Source organism: Triturus cristatus, chromosome 2_1 (assembly GCF_964204655.1).
Source record: "Triturus cristatus chromosome 2_1, aTriCri1.1, whole genome shotgun sequence".
Classification (NCBI taxonomy): domain Eukaryota; kingdom Metazoa; phylum Chordata; class Amphibia; order Caudata; family Salamandridae; genus Triturus; species Triturus cristatus.
The window spans coordinates 364,272,202-364,288,732 of record NC_140581.1 but is presented as its reverse complement, the minus strand read 5'-3'; the positions used below and the strand labels follow the sequence as shown (position 1 = coordinate 364,288,732).

The 16,531-nt window shown below is 44.0% G+C and overlaps 1 protein-coding gene across 2 annotated transcripts in view; it reads left to right on the top strand.

The window, feature by feature from the left end:
- The window catches only part of PLPP1 (phospholipid phosphatase 1), a 308,844-nt gene that overhangs the window by 134,316 nt on the left and 157,997 nt on the right, over window positions 1–16,531 (top strand). For both annotated transcript variants that reach the window (XM_085631308.1, XM_085631307.1), the window contains exon 3: window positions 576–856. In XM_085631308.1, the coding sequence (XP_085487434.1) occupies window positions 576–856 (281 nt within the window). The remainder of the gene's footprint in view (window positions 1–575; window positions 857–16,531) is intronic.

Here is a 16,531-nt window from a genome sequence, read left to right as displayed (position 1 = left end):
CTGGTCGGCAGAATACGCCAACTAATATAATATATTGAAGAACCTAGTTCCACGTGTATATTGACTAATTTTACCATGTCGTTTTGATCCAAAAGAGTGATTTGTCTGATATAGATATATTTTACTGTTGGAGGCATCAAATTCATTCATTCATTGTACTGGGGCATTTTCATTAGTTACTATTTGTATAATCCAGCGTTGACTCCAACAAAACTACTGTCCATCTCTTCACTCAGCTATACATTTTCCCTCGGCTGTACCTAGAGTCATGCCCTTGTTCGGCAAACCTTGCCTGATGTAAGCTAAATAGACGATGTTTGCACATTGGAAAGTACTTTTTTTGAGGTTTCATTTTGTTGAGCGAAAGCTGCATTTTTTTAACCATCTCTTGCACCCTTCAGGATATAAAATACTTACAGATGATTGTTGAATTTTCTACGGTTCTTTTCATTGCTTGGAATGTTTTTTTTTCTTTTCAAAACAATCTAGGTTTTTTATAGTTGCACTAAACAATTGTTAAAGTTAAAAAAAAAAAATGTATGGAGATATTTACCCTTTGTTTTTATTTCTTTCAGATTATTTTAGGAGAAGCACTGTCTGTGTATTATAATCGTTTGCAATCAAATGCATTTGTCAGAAATCACTATGTAGCCACTATTTATAAAGCCATTGGAACGTTTATATTCGGGGCTGCTGCGAGTCAATCCCTGACGGACATTGCCAAGTACACGATAGGTCGGTTGCGGCCACACTTCTTGGACGTTTGCAAACCTGATTGGACGAAAATTAACTGCAGCGCGGGCTACATAGAGAACTTTGTGTGTCTGGGAGATAAAGTGAAAGTTAATGAAGCAAGGTAAGTTTTACTTGGCAAGAATATTTGTTCTTGTTTTTTGTTTGTTTTTTTCTTTCCCTTTCAGTTTCGTAGTTGGTTAATATAAGTTATGTACTGTGCTTAGTTATTTAATAAGTGCATGTAAAGTACTAAAACTGCTTTTGTTGTAATAGATACAGTAGAGGTATATTTTCTCAATGACCAATCTTTTCCCAGGATCCTAGACTATGCATGGATCCAGTCTTTTCTCCCTTTGAACGTTCTACAGTAGGAAAGCTCTGCAGCATACCATTATTGTCTGAGACATGGATTGCATCCTTTTATTTAGTACTTCCTATCCGCATGGCTGGCTTTCAACCTTCGCTCCTGTAAGGATCCAGCAAGGCGGAACCCCGGATATCTTGATCCAACAAAACCGATCTGTGGCACACATTAAAAGCATCAGTATTGGGAGAGGGGAGCAGGGATCATGGGCAGGGAAAGGCTAATTTTCCAGCTTGGGGCCTTTGCCTACATGTAAATTGAAGGACTGAATCATTTCAGAATAGGCACACAGTGGGTTCCGCAATCATTTGACAGAATTTAACTGTATAATATAAACTGATTTAAAAAAGAAATTAAAAAAATGACACTGTCCTTGCCGTTTCTGGTCACACGTGTTCACAAAGCTTAAAGTGGACTGTACACCTTTGATTAGTGTTTGAGTAAGAACATAATCATTCAAACAAACTTTGGGCCAAAGGAAGTATGCTGTGGCTGGCAGATCGCTCTCAGGTAGTATCCGGTTGATTAGGAGAAACCTGCCTAAAATTTGCTTATTTTTGATAACCCCAAATCACCTGCTACTTACAGGCCACCAAGCGCTCTACACTTATCCAATGGATTCAAAATGGCTCCAGATCCTCAAAAGAAATATTTGACGTAGTGAATATGGAATGTGGGTATAGCATGATTTCTGACCTGCTTAAGGGAAAAAAAGAAATTGATCAAATCCTTTGACCAATGTAAGAAGGGATTTAGGCTGATTGGAGGGGAGTTGTGGGCGGGGGGGGGGGGGTTGACTAGTAAAACCACATGCTGCCCCTGCCCTACAGGTAAGTTGGTATGAGAGAATTGACGGTGTTTTAAGCACCTTTTGAATTTTACTTGACCGTAAAGTCTTATTTCTGGGTTCTGCAAGATAATAAATACGGTGAGCTCAACTATTGTACTTTAGCCCTACATGGTAATGGAGAGAGCGCTCTAAATACTGAAATCACCCAGGACTACTGGGAGAACCTATGGTTTGATGTGCTTAGGATCTCCAGGCACAACACAGAGGCAATATAAAGGTATGCCCAATCAGAGTATGACCCTTAGAAAACTGGAACAAATATCTTTACTGATATAGTGATAAATATTGGAGAGGCTTTGGGATGGAGAGGGACACACTTGATTCTTTAAGCCTGGCCTTGTGGCTCAGACTAATAATTAATCCGCTGCATGGATCTGTGTTTGACCTCCGGGTCACAGGTGGGTCCACTCGGCCTTTCATCGTTACAAGGTCAATAAAATCCGTGTCATTGAGTAACATCTGATATTCAGCACCAAAATTCCCCAAGGGCTGAACGTGCATTTTACATATACTTATATTGTTATACTACCTTAAATCCCCCCAAATATGATGCCCTTAAAGGTGCAGGGACCAGGAGCATATTAGAAGGTGAGATTGTAGTTGGTTGTATATTTCTCAAAGACTTGCACAATGGGATAAAGAAGTATGCACTAGACTGGTCGGAACAAGACTTTCAGAAGTGGGCTGCACAATTAAACTAGGGGGAAAAAAAAACTCTGGTGGAGGTCATGCGATCTTATACATTTTGGATCCTAATATACGTTCTGTGGACGATACACAGTTAAAGTGAATCAAGTAGCGATTGAGGTACAAAAGTGAATTGATCAAGATTTGGACTATTCCCTGAATTGCCCTGGGAAGCCCTATATTGGGCGAAACGCGTTGGCTGTATTGCTGCTGCTGTATTTGTTCATCTTGCGACATTAAAGAACATTTTATGTATCAATGAAGAATTTGGACTGAAATGTCTATTGTACAGACTTTGTAATTTTGAGTGTTGCCTCTGTGTGTTCTTATGTGCCAGATGTTTATGGTCCTAAGGCAGTGGACCTGAGAGGTGGGCAACTTGAATCTAGAACTTTATTTACAAATTTGTGTATAGGAGGGTAGTGCAGCAGCTCTTCCCTAACTGCCTAGCTCGGCCAACTCCTTGTCTTTTTTTTAACCTAAAATCAAGGCAGCTGCATGCCTTTCTCCTGTCCATGATTTCACTCAAACCAGTGTCAGCGGCAGTGACGGCTCGCCGAGGGAGTGCTGCGGGGCGGGGGAGGGTCAGGCTGGGGGGGTAGTGGAGTCCGACATACGACAGACCGGAGTGAGATGAATAAATAAAACAATTTACCTTGCGCGTGCTGCAGTGCCGAGTTGGTGATGCAGTGCATGCAAGATAAATTGTTTGATTTATTTACTTACCTTGTCCACTACCCCCCACTGCCCAGCAGCACTCCCTCGGCGAGCTGCCACAGGTCAGCGGCATAGCTCCCAATAACATAGTAAAATGTTGTTGGGAGCGATGCTGCTGACTTTTTGCTTTGGGTGAAATCATGGAGGGCAACAGTGGGCCCAAGCAATGGCAGAGCAGGCTGGAAGAAGGAGCTGCAAGGCAAGTACGGCGCCCGGGTGCACGCTCAGCGGCAGAGCAGCGTCCGCCAGGCCAGCGCCGGGGTTTCAGTGCTTCGCCGGACTTCGGTCATGCATTTGCGAGAGTTGAAGCTATTAGCATTGCAAATGACAATGCCTTTTATTTATGTTTTAAAAACTAAAACATAAATAAAAGGCATTGTCATTTACAATACCGATAGCTCAAATTCACGTAAATGCGAGACCCATTGCAAAAGCTTGTTCTGTTTCTGCGAGCATACCTTTGTTGATAATATAGGAGAGGGAATACTGTGTATTTTCTGTATCCTTTCTGCTCTAATATTGTCAATCATATATTTTTTTTTTGTGCGCCTTACCTGTCGCATGGACGCCCAGCCTGTCTGCTACACAAATGCCACATTACCCTTCTGCATGTGGGGATGTAGGTTTTAAGAGTTAGCCGATTAATGATGCACGTAAGCCACCTGTGGGTTTTTGACGGCTTGTTGATAGCATGTCTCAACAAATGCATGTCTGTTGGCCCCAACTCCAAGTTTTGTGTCGGGCGGAAATCTTGCTTTAAGGTAGCACACATTCCTGCCCGGTTGTGTTACTGGGGAGACTCCAGAAGAGCTTATTTTCACCCAGCAGACATTGTGTTTTATTTACCTGCATCAAGTATGCATCCTCTGGCCACTTTGGAATCTCTGAAACTGTACTCTTAGCTTCACTAAGAATGAGTTAAAGTAAACGGCTAAGTGTATTGCTATTTTGTATGGGTGTGTGCTTCCGTTAGGTTGGCTCGGCCTGCTCCTTGCCACCTGGGAGGCGGCAGTTTCGCCACGTATTGAATTGCTCGGGAGGTTCCTCCCCGCTCCAATATCCGCGCCATAGGTTGGGAGAGTGCGACATTTGACATCTATAGCTTTGAACAGACCCTGCGTGGTTTGCAGCCGTGATCTGCCGCGTGCCCCTGCGCGGGCAGGCCACGAGCCTTTACACGTCTCCACTGCGAAAACGGACTGGCTGGATGCGTGCAGAAACTACAATTCCAGACATGAATCGTGTGCACACCGGTTCATTCTAGTAGATCAATGACCTTGCCATGGTTCTCCATAATGTGGCTGAATATTAAAATCCCCGTTGCTCGACTGTTGGATAGCCATTGCGAAAGACAGCGCGCACCGTGAGATGATCACAAACCTCAAAGGATTGTAAAATGCACACCTCATGTAATCCACTTTCAACGGCAGTTCAAATCTTTCAACTGTAAGAGCGTGCTCGCCTGTGTCGCACTCCGCCCAATTATGCTTCTATGGTATAACCAAACACTATGGTTCAAATGCAGGCTGCATAGCCACATGGCTGAATGAATCCAATCAATCAAATACTTGATAATCTTACTCCTAATTTCATCCATTTTAAACTCGATTTACTTTTCACAATTTTTCATGTTCTTCAATTCATTTTATTCATCCACAAATTATGCTGAGGTATTAACACAAATACAGGGGAAGTGGTTGCCTCATGTCACTTCTTTATTAAAATTGCCCAATGCATTTCGAGAGAATTCTCTTCCTCATGTATGAAATTAGGAGTAAGATTAGTATTTAATTGATTGGATTCATTCAGCCATGTGGCTGTGCAGTGCAGCCTGTATGGGAACCAGCATATGGTTCCCTTGTGTTTGATGATCACAAACCTGCAATGAATATTTAGGCTCTAGTGCTGTTCCCCTGTTCTGTTTTGAGTGTCTTTTCCTGCAGGTGACGTCAGAATCTTTCTGAGGATGGTACAGGAATCCTCCCACCCACCTAATTGGATGCTACATTTAAACAATACTTTTGGCAGAGGAAAGCATTAAACGCTAATTGCTTTTGGTTCCCGAAGATTTTGTCTCACGGGAGATCGTTCAAAATAGCAATTTACATATCCGGTCTGGCATGCGGCCTTGCAGGAAGGGCTTGCCAAACTGCGGACATCCTGCGACGTCTTTGTACGAACGGCCTCTCCGATTGCACGCACTTTTAATTGTTTTCCATGTTGTGTGGTAAACAAAGAACATTTTGTAGTTGTTTTTTTTCTTTCCAAGACCTGGTGGTGATGTAAGTTGCGGTTTTCCTGTTGGCTCTCACTCATTATTGCCTTAAGCCCTAATTGGACGTTACTTTTGGATGCGTGGTAACTCCTCTGACTGCACAGATTTGAATGACGAGTTTGGTTGTCTTTACCAAATTCCCCCTCACCTCTATTCCCTCACGGCCTCCACCCCTATTCCCCTCAAGTAAATGTAGTGAGGTCAGTTCTGTCGAAATTTACATGGCTACATTTCCTGGTAAATTCCAATAGATGGGTATTGCAGCGCGATAACCCCCAAATCTGTGTGTATTGCCCCCATTTTCTGAGGGAAGGCTTGGAATGAGAGGTATTTGCAGCTGCAGGTAAATAACGACGCTGTGGTGTCAGCGTTTACCCACTGTGTAAAATATCTCCCACCATTTGTCTCGCTCTGGGTCTGAGTTTTAAAGTGGCGCCCTTGGGTAGACCCTGTTTTAATTAAATGCTTAAATTTTTTTAAATTTTTTTTTTTAAACCCTTTCGCACCTCAGCAGTGGTCTTAACTTCTGTTCCTGGTACCAGCCAGTCCAGTTTGGTTACACGCTCTAAGTATACTATCACCAGAAGGGCTATTCCATCTTCCCCTCCCACCCCACGCTATTTTTGTGGGTTTTTTGGATTCTTGATATATTTCATTGGAGCTAATGGTGCACGCTTTGTGATTTCCTTGATTCGAGACACACAGCTGAGCTGCAGTCACCTCTGGATTGCTACAATAGTTCTCATTTCTAGCGGTCTGACTGTCGTTCCTCTTCTTCATGATTGGTTCATGTGCTGGTGCTTCATTCTCAAATACCTCACAATTACTCATTTCCTGACCTCCGCAACTGTTTTACCTGTGGTTACAAGTCTCGTTAGGTGGAAACTCCAGTCATATATCCTGCTTCAGCAAAGTTGTAGAGCCATCTAGCAGTGTGCATAATTTAGAACTTTTGCAGGTGACTATTACTTATTACCAGGCGGGCAACTAGAGCCAAATTTCGGGGGGGGGCTGAAAAAGATTTCGGGGGGGGGCTAAGTCTTCCAGCCATAGGCAGAATGGCTGTAAGAAGGGGCGAAAACGCAACAAAAGCCTCATTAACGAGTAAATGGTCTTTTAAAGACCCGTGAAGTACTCTGGTGCAGCTGCAATTAGACGGACGCCAGCCCGCGAGGCTGTCTCAGCCGGGCTGACACACACGACGGGGGGGGGGGGGGGGGCTGAAGCCCGGTGAGCCCAATGGGTGTTGCGCGCCTGCTTATTACACATTTCAGTTTTGGAAGGGAGTTTATTTGAGACCTCTTTCCAACCAAGAACCACCAATCCATCAACATTCTACAAACTGCAGAAGGGGCGACACACCTATCTATGGTTGCTCCGATTAGCACAGGGAATATAAGACTTGCCTAAACCCATTTATTTCTTAGAACACATGACCGGTTTCTTCCATCTCTGCTTAAGTACACCTAAGAGGGGGAGCTGAATATACCACTACTATAGTGGTCCTTTCAATGACCAGGACGAAACAGACATACATTTGTTTGTCACACAGGGAAAATCCGAGATGATGAAGCTACATATTTGAGTACAGAAAGCCCCAATCCAAAGGGAATTAGTACAGTTGGTAAATTGATAGAGAAGTTTGTGTATTCTTCTCCCTCTCCCATGGCTTCTGACGCATTTAGTGGAACAATGCATTAGACCTCAATGACCTTGTTCTTGGTGGTTCCAAACTTAGCACACAGGTTGTTGATATTCACAGCTCGTGACTATTGATTGGATTGTGTGTATCAGCTTGCCTTGCTCAAGATGATCAGAAAGCTGGACATTGATCAGTTTTTTTCCCCAGCATATTAGGGAAGGTCAGAAGAAGAGGAATAGGCCTATAGTTGCAAAATATATTGGGTCCAATGCAGGCTTCTTGAGCAGAGGGGCCAGTTTCTAAATGGCCGGCATAACCCCAGAGGAAAGGGAATGGTTGAAGATGTGATTAATCACAGGATTGATGATGTACTGCAGCAGCTAACAAAGTAGGGGACAGGCATCCAGTGGGGAGCCAGATTTAAATGTCAAAATGTATTTTCTAGATTGTTCCAATTAAATAGTCCTGAACTGGATAAGACTGTTGCTATGGCAGTCGGGATCACATGGCTGACAGGAGAGAGACTCTCCTGCAGAGCAGGCAGTGATCTCTGCATATTGGTGATTTTTGTTGCAAAGAACATTGCTTGTCCATTGCACAACTCTTGGAACGGGGTAATTGCCCTGTGGCAGGACTCCGTAGAGAGAAAAGATTTGCAATCCGAAAGATGGAGTGGGAGTTTTACTCAGTGGAATTAACTTTGTAGGCTAAATACAAATTTTGAGCCTGCTTAAGAGCAGTGGCGTAACATAGAACCCTATGGGGTGGGGGGGTGGGTGGGGGGGGTGGGGGGGTTGCGAGCTCCAGGCCCCACCCCCTTCAGCAAAGTACCCTGGTTTGTGAGCCCTGACTGACTTCGGCAGGGAGGGGCTCCAGGTACTTTGCTGCGGGGGGGAGGAGGGGGCAGCATGTCAAGTTTCGTTACATCACTGTTTAAGAGAGACGTGATAGGCTCTAAGAGCAAATTTGTAGTTAGATTTGCTGTTAGATGAGTAGTAGTTACGCCAAATTATTTTGAGCTTTTTGCATGATTTACGTTCCGCAGCCAAAGAAACAGAGATCCAAGAGGCCCGGAGTCTGCCTTTTCTCTTCTTCAGCTCTTGTAGATGAGCCAGCACATCCGCGGCCCCTGCTAGCCAATAGTGACCGCCCCCACATTTTGGTCAACATGATTGGTCAGACAAGGGCGAGTGTTAGCGAAGAGATCCACCCAATCGTACATTTTCACCTTATTCCACACCCTAAAAACAGTGTGGTCCGTCAACCTGCCCTTCTGGCAGGGTTTATCTATTTTCCAATTTAAAAAGATCAAATGGTGGTCGGCCCATAGGGCGGGCCTGAAAGGACAGGTCGCAAGTAACTGAAAAAAATCAGAACAATGGTGTTTCTTGCCGAGTGAGTGGATGTCCAGACCAGCTGAGGCAGATTTAAAGAGCATACAGAGGCTAGCTGGACATTAATAGAACTTGCAGTTATTTCAAGGATAGACTTTTTCTGTGCTAACACCTCAAATTCCTACCTACGGTGGCTTAGCTTTTTTATGTCTACAAAATAGGAGATTTTCCTACATTTTTATGAACAAGCTCTCTCCCCAAGACTAGATAGTGGAATTAACCACAGTGTGTGTTAGCCAATTGCCGAAACCATCTGCAAATCAATGTTTTGAGGGGAGTAATGTTTTAATTTTTCTGCCCATGCTTTGTGTAGCACTGCCATTAAGGGAGCACCAAGAGCATACATGCATGTCCCTTGCCCACCTCCGTATATCACACTCCAGTGTCGTAGTTACTACATTCAGCAGATCACCCACTGTGCTCCCTGTGCAATTGAAATGTAAAAAAATAGTCTGTTACGGCAGAAAAGAGCCTAGTGCTAATCTCTACTGAAACACATTAATGTTATAATTTTTCCATCCAGAGACAAGAAAATCTAAGGTGTCCAGCTTCGGACTGTGCGCAAACCTAGTGTTTTGCAATTGATATAAGAGCCAGTGACTCTCGATTGGGATTTAAATGGGACACACTGCAGTGGGAGTGCCGGGTGGTATCTGAGTTGCTGGTGGAGCTGATCATCGCTTCCATAGGCTGCCGGGAGAAAGTGACCGCCTGAATGGCTCCCAAGGCTGCTAACGCTGCAAAGGGGAAATCTGTTGTGCCCCCTGACGGTGGATCCAGCCGGTGCTAAGGGGAGACAAGGTGGCAAGTGGATGCCTCTAGCAGCGACGCCAGCACCGGAGAAGGAGCCGGCTACAGAAAAGGGAAGGGGCGGGATATCATCCAGATGACACCTACCGGGGGGCTCAGTGTTGGAAATGCTGTACGCTCCCAGTGGAAAGCAGACTGCAGCTGCAGTAGAGGCAGAGGTGACCGCTCTCTCCCAAGGATCCAGACGAGGGAATGGTCTAGTGGCTGCCGGAAAGGCAAATCTCCATACAAGGTCGGCAGAAGAACTACACTCCGGGAGCCAGAGTGCAAGTACTGTTCAAAAAACGGGAGATGTACTGAATCTTACTAATTTTAAAGCAATGTGTCTCCATCAACAGGGGGAATTGGGGCATAGCATGCCATCTTCAAATCAGGATGATGAGAATGAGGGAGCACAGAAGATAGGGGGAGGGTATGCAGGAGGGTATACAACAGGTAATGGGCCCCCAACAATAAAGGCAGCCCAGCAAGCGGACCTTACAGATCAGCCCCACTCACAACCTTGGGATCAAAACATATCGCATATAAATACTGAGACTGAGATAGATCCCAATGACGTTTTTTTTTTTCCCCCTATCTGACGCCCTGAATGGTTGGCTGATGGCTCAGGATCCTCAATTGTGTAGCGAAAATGACAGTGACCCAGATAAGGCTGGGGATTCCCTCTTCATAACAGATCGACGGATCGGGGGCAAGAAAACTGGGCATCATCTACAAAGGGCAGCTAGTCTGAAATGGGACTACTCATTAAATGATTCGATAAACACCGCCCATAATATACAGCATCGCAGGGCGTTCCTGGCTTGCATCCCCGACATTAGAAACTGTACTTCAAACGATCATGCTGCACCGGGAAGAGACCTGGGTGGACGCCCGAAAAGCCCGGAGTGCTGCAAGGAAAGTACAGGGCGCAGTAAGAAAACAGACCTGCAACACTATAGGGGAGCACCTCACAGAGCTCGAAACCAGAGTCAGCAATGTCGAGATGGAGGTGACTAAAAAACGTACACAATCTAAAGAACAAGAGAAACGGATCACGGATATCCAATGGAATTTGAAGGACAGTGAGAATCGCCAGTGACGTAATAATCTGAGGGTCCTGGGAATCCCTGAAAGTAAGGAGGGAATGGACATTCAGACCTGTGTGTTGGATCTCTTTCGGCAAGCATTCCCGGAACTCTCGGACTGGAACTGGCAGCAAGATGTCCAACAAGTGCACAGGACACCTTTCACCCTGAGACATCCTGTCAGGGAAGGGGCTAAGCCAAGGGCCTTTTTATTTATTTATTTATTTTTGGGAACTTTCTTTTGTGGCAGGCTGTGTTTGAAAAAGCCAGGCCCGAGGCTCGGAGAAATGTAGGCGATGTCTCTTTTTTTTCGTCCGAGAAGGTGGCGACTTCGCCAGCTAATAAAACCCTTTCAGGATAAGGGTGCCAATGTTTTTTTGAATAATCCAGCCTCCCTGAAAGAAGTCTGGCAAGGTTCAACAAGGTTTGTTACGTCCGAAATAAAAGCGAAAGAGTTCTTGGCAGGGCTGAAGTTTGAGCATCCTAATGGGCTGGGATAAATTCAGAATAACGGAGGTCAGGGAAGGCTTGGATGCATTTTGTGATATCCTGGTACCCTTATCCGTAGCTGACTGGGAGGAGGAATTCCTTTTCTCTCTCTTTTTCTCTCTTTTTTGTCTCTTCTATAGCTGTAATATAGTATGAATGATAATTCACGGTGTTGGCAATCTGCTTTCCATCTTCCAACAGACCGATGCGCGATCTGGATACTTCCCGGAGATGGGAGGGTGGGAGGACACGGGGGGGAGGGGTTAGGGGAGAGGGGAGGTATGGGGGTTAAAAGGGTAAGGGTTCTTTCCGGTTGGTGGGGGAAAAATGGGGTGAAAACTCAGAGGGGTAATTAGCAAGATTTTCAAGCAAGATTGGAAACCATTAAGAATAATGACAGAAACTGGAATAAATTGTTCCCTCCAGGGTCGGAGGGGGAAAAGGTTTGGTATGGAAACTAAGAAGGATCACTTATCTAGACCAAATGGGTAAGATTACTATCTGTTCTGTTAACATAGGGGGCTTAGGGGAATAGGCATAAGCGGACCAGGACTAAAGAGATGATAAAATCTATCAACACAGATATCATCTGTCTCCAAGAGACACACATACCATGGGATAAGAGGGGGCTAATTATGATCAAGGGGTACTCCCTAATGGCCTGTTCTTCTCAAACTTCAACATTAGAAGGGTGGCCATTTTAGCCAAGAATAAAATGGGATTAGCCAAATGGAGACTGGGTGACGCTGGAGGTAGATGTGCCCTGGTAGAACTAGAGTCGGGAATAACAATAGGAACTTAGAAGATTTGGAATTTGAGCTGGCATCCTGGCCTACCCCCTTGATTATGTGTGGGAATTTTAATATTCATTTAGGAGTTGGCAGTTCGGTGTCCAGTAGGTATCCAGGACAGAAACCTAAAGTATACAGAGCCATGGTATCATTAATCAAAAGTCATGGGTTAACGGAGGTATGGGACTCGAAGCTTCCTTCCGACCGTGGATACACTTATTTTTCTCACCCACATAGAAAATATGTTAGGTTGGATTACTACTTTATCTCCAAGCAGATTCTGGGTGGGGCTGGCATAGAAATATTACCAAAATGAATGTCTGATCATAATCCCTTGAACTTAGTGGTAGAAATGCAGCAAATACAAATGCAGCAATATCAATGGACGTTCGATCGGAATTTGTTGGTGGATCAGCAATTTGTTAGTTATTTTAAGAAGTGGATAATAGATTTCTTTAATATGAATAGATCTAGCGCATTGCGCAATATGGTATGGCATGCGTTCAAGGCAGGACTAAGGGGGAAGATGGTCAGCTTCGTCTCAAATAAAAAACAGCAGCAAGAGCTAAAGAGTAAGCAATTGCGAGCCAAGCTCCGGGATTTAGAAAGAGAACATCTGGGTAAGATAATGCGGGGGTGGGTGTGGCCGGAACCCAGTTAGATATTACCGTGACCAAAGCAGAGATAGGCTCGTACTACTCCCAAAAGGCAGCAGCAGGTTATCAGACCCATAGGGCGGAGAGGTAGGAGTATGGGGGAAACACTTGGGAGACTTCTCACTCTAAAGACGAGACAGAAATCGATGAGTCAGATATCTATATTAAGTGGAGGGGTCTCATATTCGGACCCGGTGGCTATAGTTACTGTATTCCATAAATTCTATCAAGACCTTTATATCGAGGAGGTACAGGGCCCTCAGGGAAGCAAATCAGTGAGTAAATGAGGAGTGCAGGAGGTTGGGGGGGACGAGAGGGACAGGTTGGAATCTGAACTGGCATTGGACAAGGTGCAAATCGCAATACAGCAGCTGGCCTCTGGTAAGGCAGCAGGTCCCGATAAGTTTTCATCTGAATTCTAGAACACTTTTCAAGCAGAGCTAGCCCCCCTGCTTCTGGATCTATTTTTGGGGGTACAACATTCTGGAAACCCGCCAGATTCTTGGAGGGGTACCAATATTATTATCTTCCCAAAGCAAGATAAGCCACCTGATAAGCCTACTCCATATAGGCCTTCTCTAATCCATGCGGATGCAAAAATCTATTAAGTTTTGGGCAAATCGCCTTCGGGGGGGGGGGGGGGGGTCATACCCAGTCTCGTATCGTCTTGGTAACACAGCTTTGTACCTGGCAGAGACACTACAGATCATGTAAGGCGAGCAGTGTATCACCAAGGAAACCAACGGGAATCTGGCTATGATCCTCCTGGATGCGGAAAAAGCATTCGATCAGGTGGCATGGGAGTACTCATGGGGAGTTTTGGCAGCCAAGGGATTTGGCCCTCGGGTCATCACTGCAATTAAAGCAATGTATAGGGCACCATATGGGAAGATCCAGCTGATGGGCAAAGAATCTGATTTTATAAGAGTGGCAAGTGGAACAAGGCAGGGGTGGCCCTGCTCCCCAATCTTATTTGCCCTATACATCTATCCGTTCAGCCAACAGATTATTGAAAATCAGGCCAGTATCCCAGCGTTAACTCAAGGGTTTGATACTAAAGCACTAGCCTACGCAGATGACATCGCGGTATTGACATCTAATCCAGACAAGGCAATTAAGGAAGTAGAAGCCATGGCGATTATTTTCGGAAAGGAGTGGGGGTATTTACTGAATAAGTTTAAGACTCAAATGATTTGCACTGAAAATATTATCTTTCGGGGTAGTCAGAGTACCTACGGCCACCAACCTAGGGGTCCGGATTAGTTTGGATATAGCGCGGATCACTCAAATTAATTTTGATCCAATGATCAATATAATAGCCACGGACCTCAGGCGGATGAACTCATTGCACCTGATCATCATAGGAAGAATTAATAATCTCAAAATGGTAATGTTCCCCAAGAAACTGTATCTATTTGGGGCACTACCAGTAGAAATCGAAGGGTCAATAATTAATTAAAACATTAGATTCCATATTTGGTCATTTTATTTGGCAATATGGTAAGGTTAGGAGATCCCTGACACTACTTACCCTGCCGCCAATACGGGGTGGCTGGGCTGCTCCTAATCTCACTTTTTATCTCTGGGCAGCACTACAATATATGAATATACTCTTCTTTGAAAACGATGGTAGGGACCGAGTTGCAGGGGCTGAGGGTCTCCCAACAATTTGAGGTGGCATTTGGGGAAGGGACAAGAGCGCTGTTGCTCCGCCAGCTGGAACCTAGCAATTACAAAAAGGTACGATTCAAAATCATCAGGAACGCCTGGAAAATATCGGGCAAAATTCAAAAACACATGAGCATAGAGAAATTTACAAGTTATACACCAATTTGGCGATCATCCTTATGTCGTAGTCAAAAAGAAAGATCTCCCTTGGATCTATGGATATCAACCGTCATTCAAACATACAGATTTCACACTAACAGGATGAGATATGGCATCAAGGAAGCAAACCAATTACTTAATAGCAAATTTATTTCAAATTAATCAAAGATTGTCACATCAAGTCAAATGTTGTACATATACATAAAAAGGTAAACAATTTACCAAATGTTAAAACAAGAGTTAAAACTTTCTTGAAAATCATACGCAAAAAAAAATGAATCACAATAGATATACATATAAAACAGAAAATTGGGAAAAAGAGAACAGGACAAATAATCCTACTCAGACAAAGGAAATCGTTAACTCACAGATAAATCCGTTCTAACCACAATAGATTTCAACCACAATATACATGGCACAGAACATTATCACTACGGTCTTGCTTGGCACCCCTCTCTCTTGGTTTGGGGTCCCTCTCTCTTTGTTTTTTAAATAGATCATCCTTATGTCCCCCAGTGTTCTACGATGCTATTGGGAAACAATAGTAACAACTCGGTCTAAGGATAGTGGGAGATATCCAATCAAAAGATCAACTATATCTCTTTCCCGAGGTGCAGAGAGAGTATGGAATCCCTGATGGGCACTATTTTAAATATTTACAAATGAAGGGATTCTTTGGTAAACGGAAGCAGGCGATTTCAAGTGCCAAAATTTCACTGTTCGAGACCATGGGGAGATCTGTTTGTAAAATAAAACACCTATATGGTATTATGATGGAGGAAGTCCCGGATGATCTTGAGAACGGAAACGAAATAAGCCAGCAGATTAGAGTATGAAGATTTAGATAGTCACTGCTGCTGGCAAAGAAAACGCTTTTATCAGCAAATCTAAAGGCACAACATTACAAAACTATCTATAATCTATAATTTACCCCTTCTAAACTATTCAATTGGGGAAAAAGGGAGGACAACAAATGCCCTAGGTGTGGGATAGGACCAGCAGAGGAGATACATATGTTTTACGGTTGTCCAAAGTTAGACCTGCTAAAAATAGAATTGGCAAAATTCTTGGAGAAGATCTTGGGCAAAATTGTGGTCCTAACCCCTTTGCTTATGATGGTGGGGTATGATAACAGTGTAGGGTTGGATCAAGGCCAGACCAGTATCGTATTTATCTCAGCCACTGCTATCGGGCTACTTATTGCAACTAGATGTAAGGATCCAGAGCCCCTGGCCCTTTTAATTGCCATATATAAACTGGAACAGGCCCTATATGAATGTAAGGGTCAAGAAGGAGAGACCACGGGGTAGCAAGAGGGGAGAGGCCGAGCAACAGCGAAGGCGCAAAGTGGGCGTACACCTAAAGATCAAGACACATTGAGATTGAGGGCTGCTGGGGGAGCACATTGGTGGGGAGGGTACAGTTGGGGGAGGGAAGGGATAGTAGTTTTGGGGTTGGGAAATTTAGGGGACGGAGATATTAGGGGGTGCTGAAGGGCTAGAGCTTGCGGAAGGTCGGTAACGAAAGAAAGGGAATAATGTAAACCTTATGATTGCACAATATGACACCTATGTGCGGGGGACGGGGAGAGCAAATTGTATCTGTGTATGGCAGGCAACTAATGTGATGAAGATGTAGAGATGTGAATGGTGAATAATAAAAAACTTTATTAAAAAAAAAAAAAAAAATGAATGTAAGGGTCATCAGGCCAAACAGTGGGGTATGAAACTCTGGTCCCCAATAACAAAGTGGTTGTCTAGGGTAATGTGTATAGATCATGGCTATAATGAATTTTGTATTAATGTTCTGTTCGTTTTTTCTTCTCTTTATTCCAAACGCATTCAGATTATGAGTTATCGGTGTATAATGAACTTTATATATGTAATAAGTATTAATTCTGATGGCAATGCTAGTAATTGATATTGTATAACGAATGAATAAGTCATGGATGTAAATATACGTATAATACCCCTCTGAACTAATAAAAAAAAAAGTAAATTTGCAGTGATGTGTTGCACAAGAGGGAAGACACAGCACAGACCTATATATACTAAGATTGACCTTCTGGCGCTGTCATCGCTCTGCTGGGGCACAAACAGGGCTGTCTTGAGTGATGCACAGTCTAGCACTTTGGTGCAGAGATCAGTGTCTGCTCTCTAGCATAAGAATTGCATTGGAAGTACATATTTCTAGTACACATTCTTATGTGTACACAAACTTGGAAAGA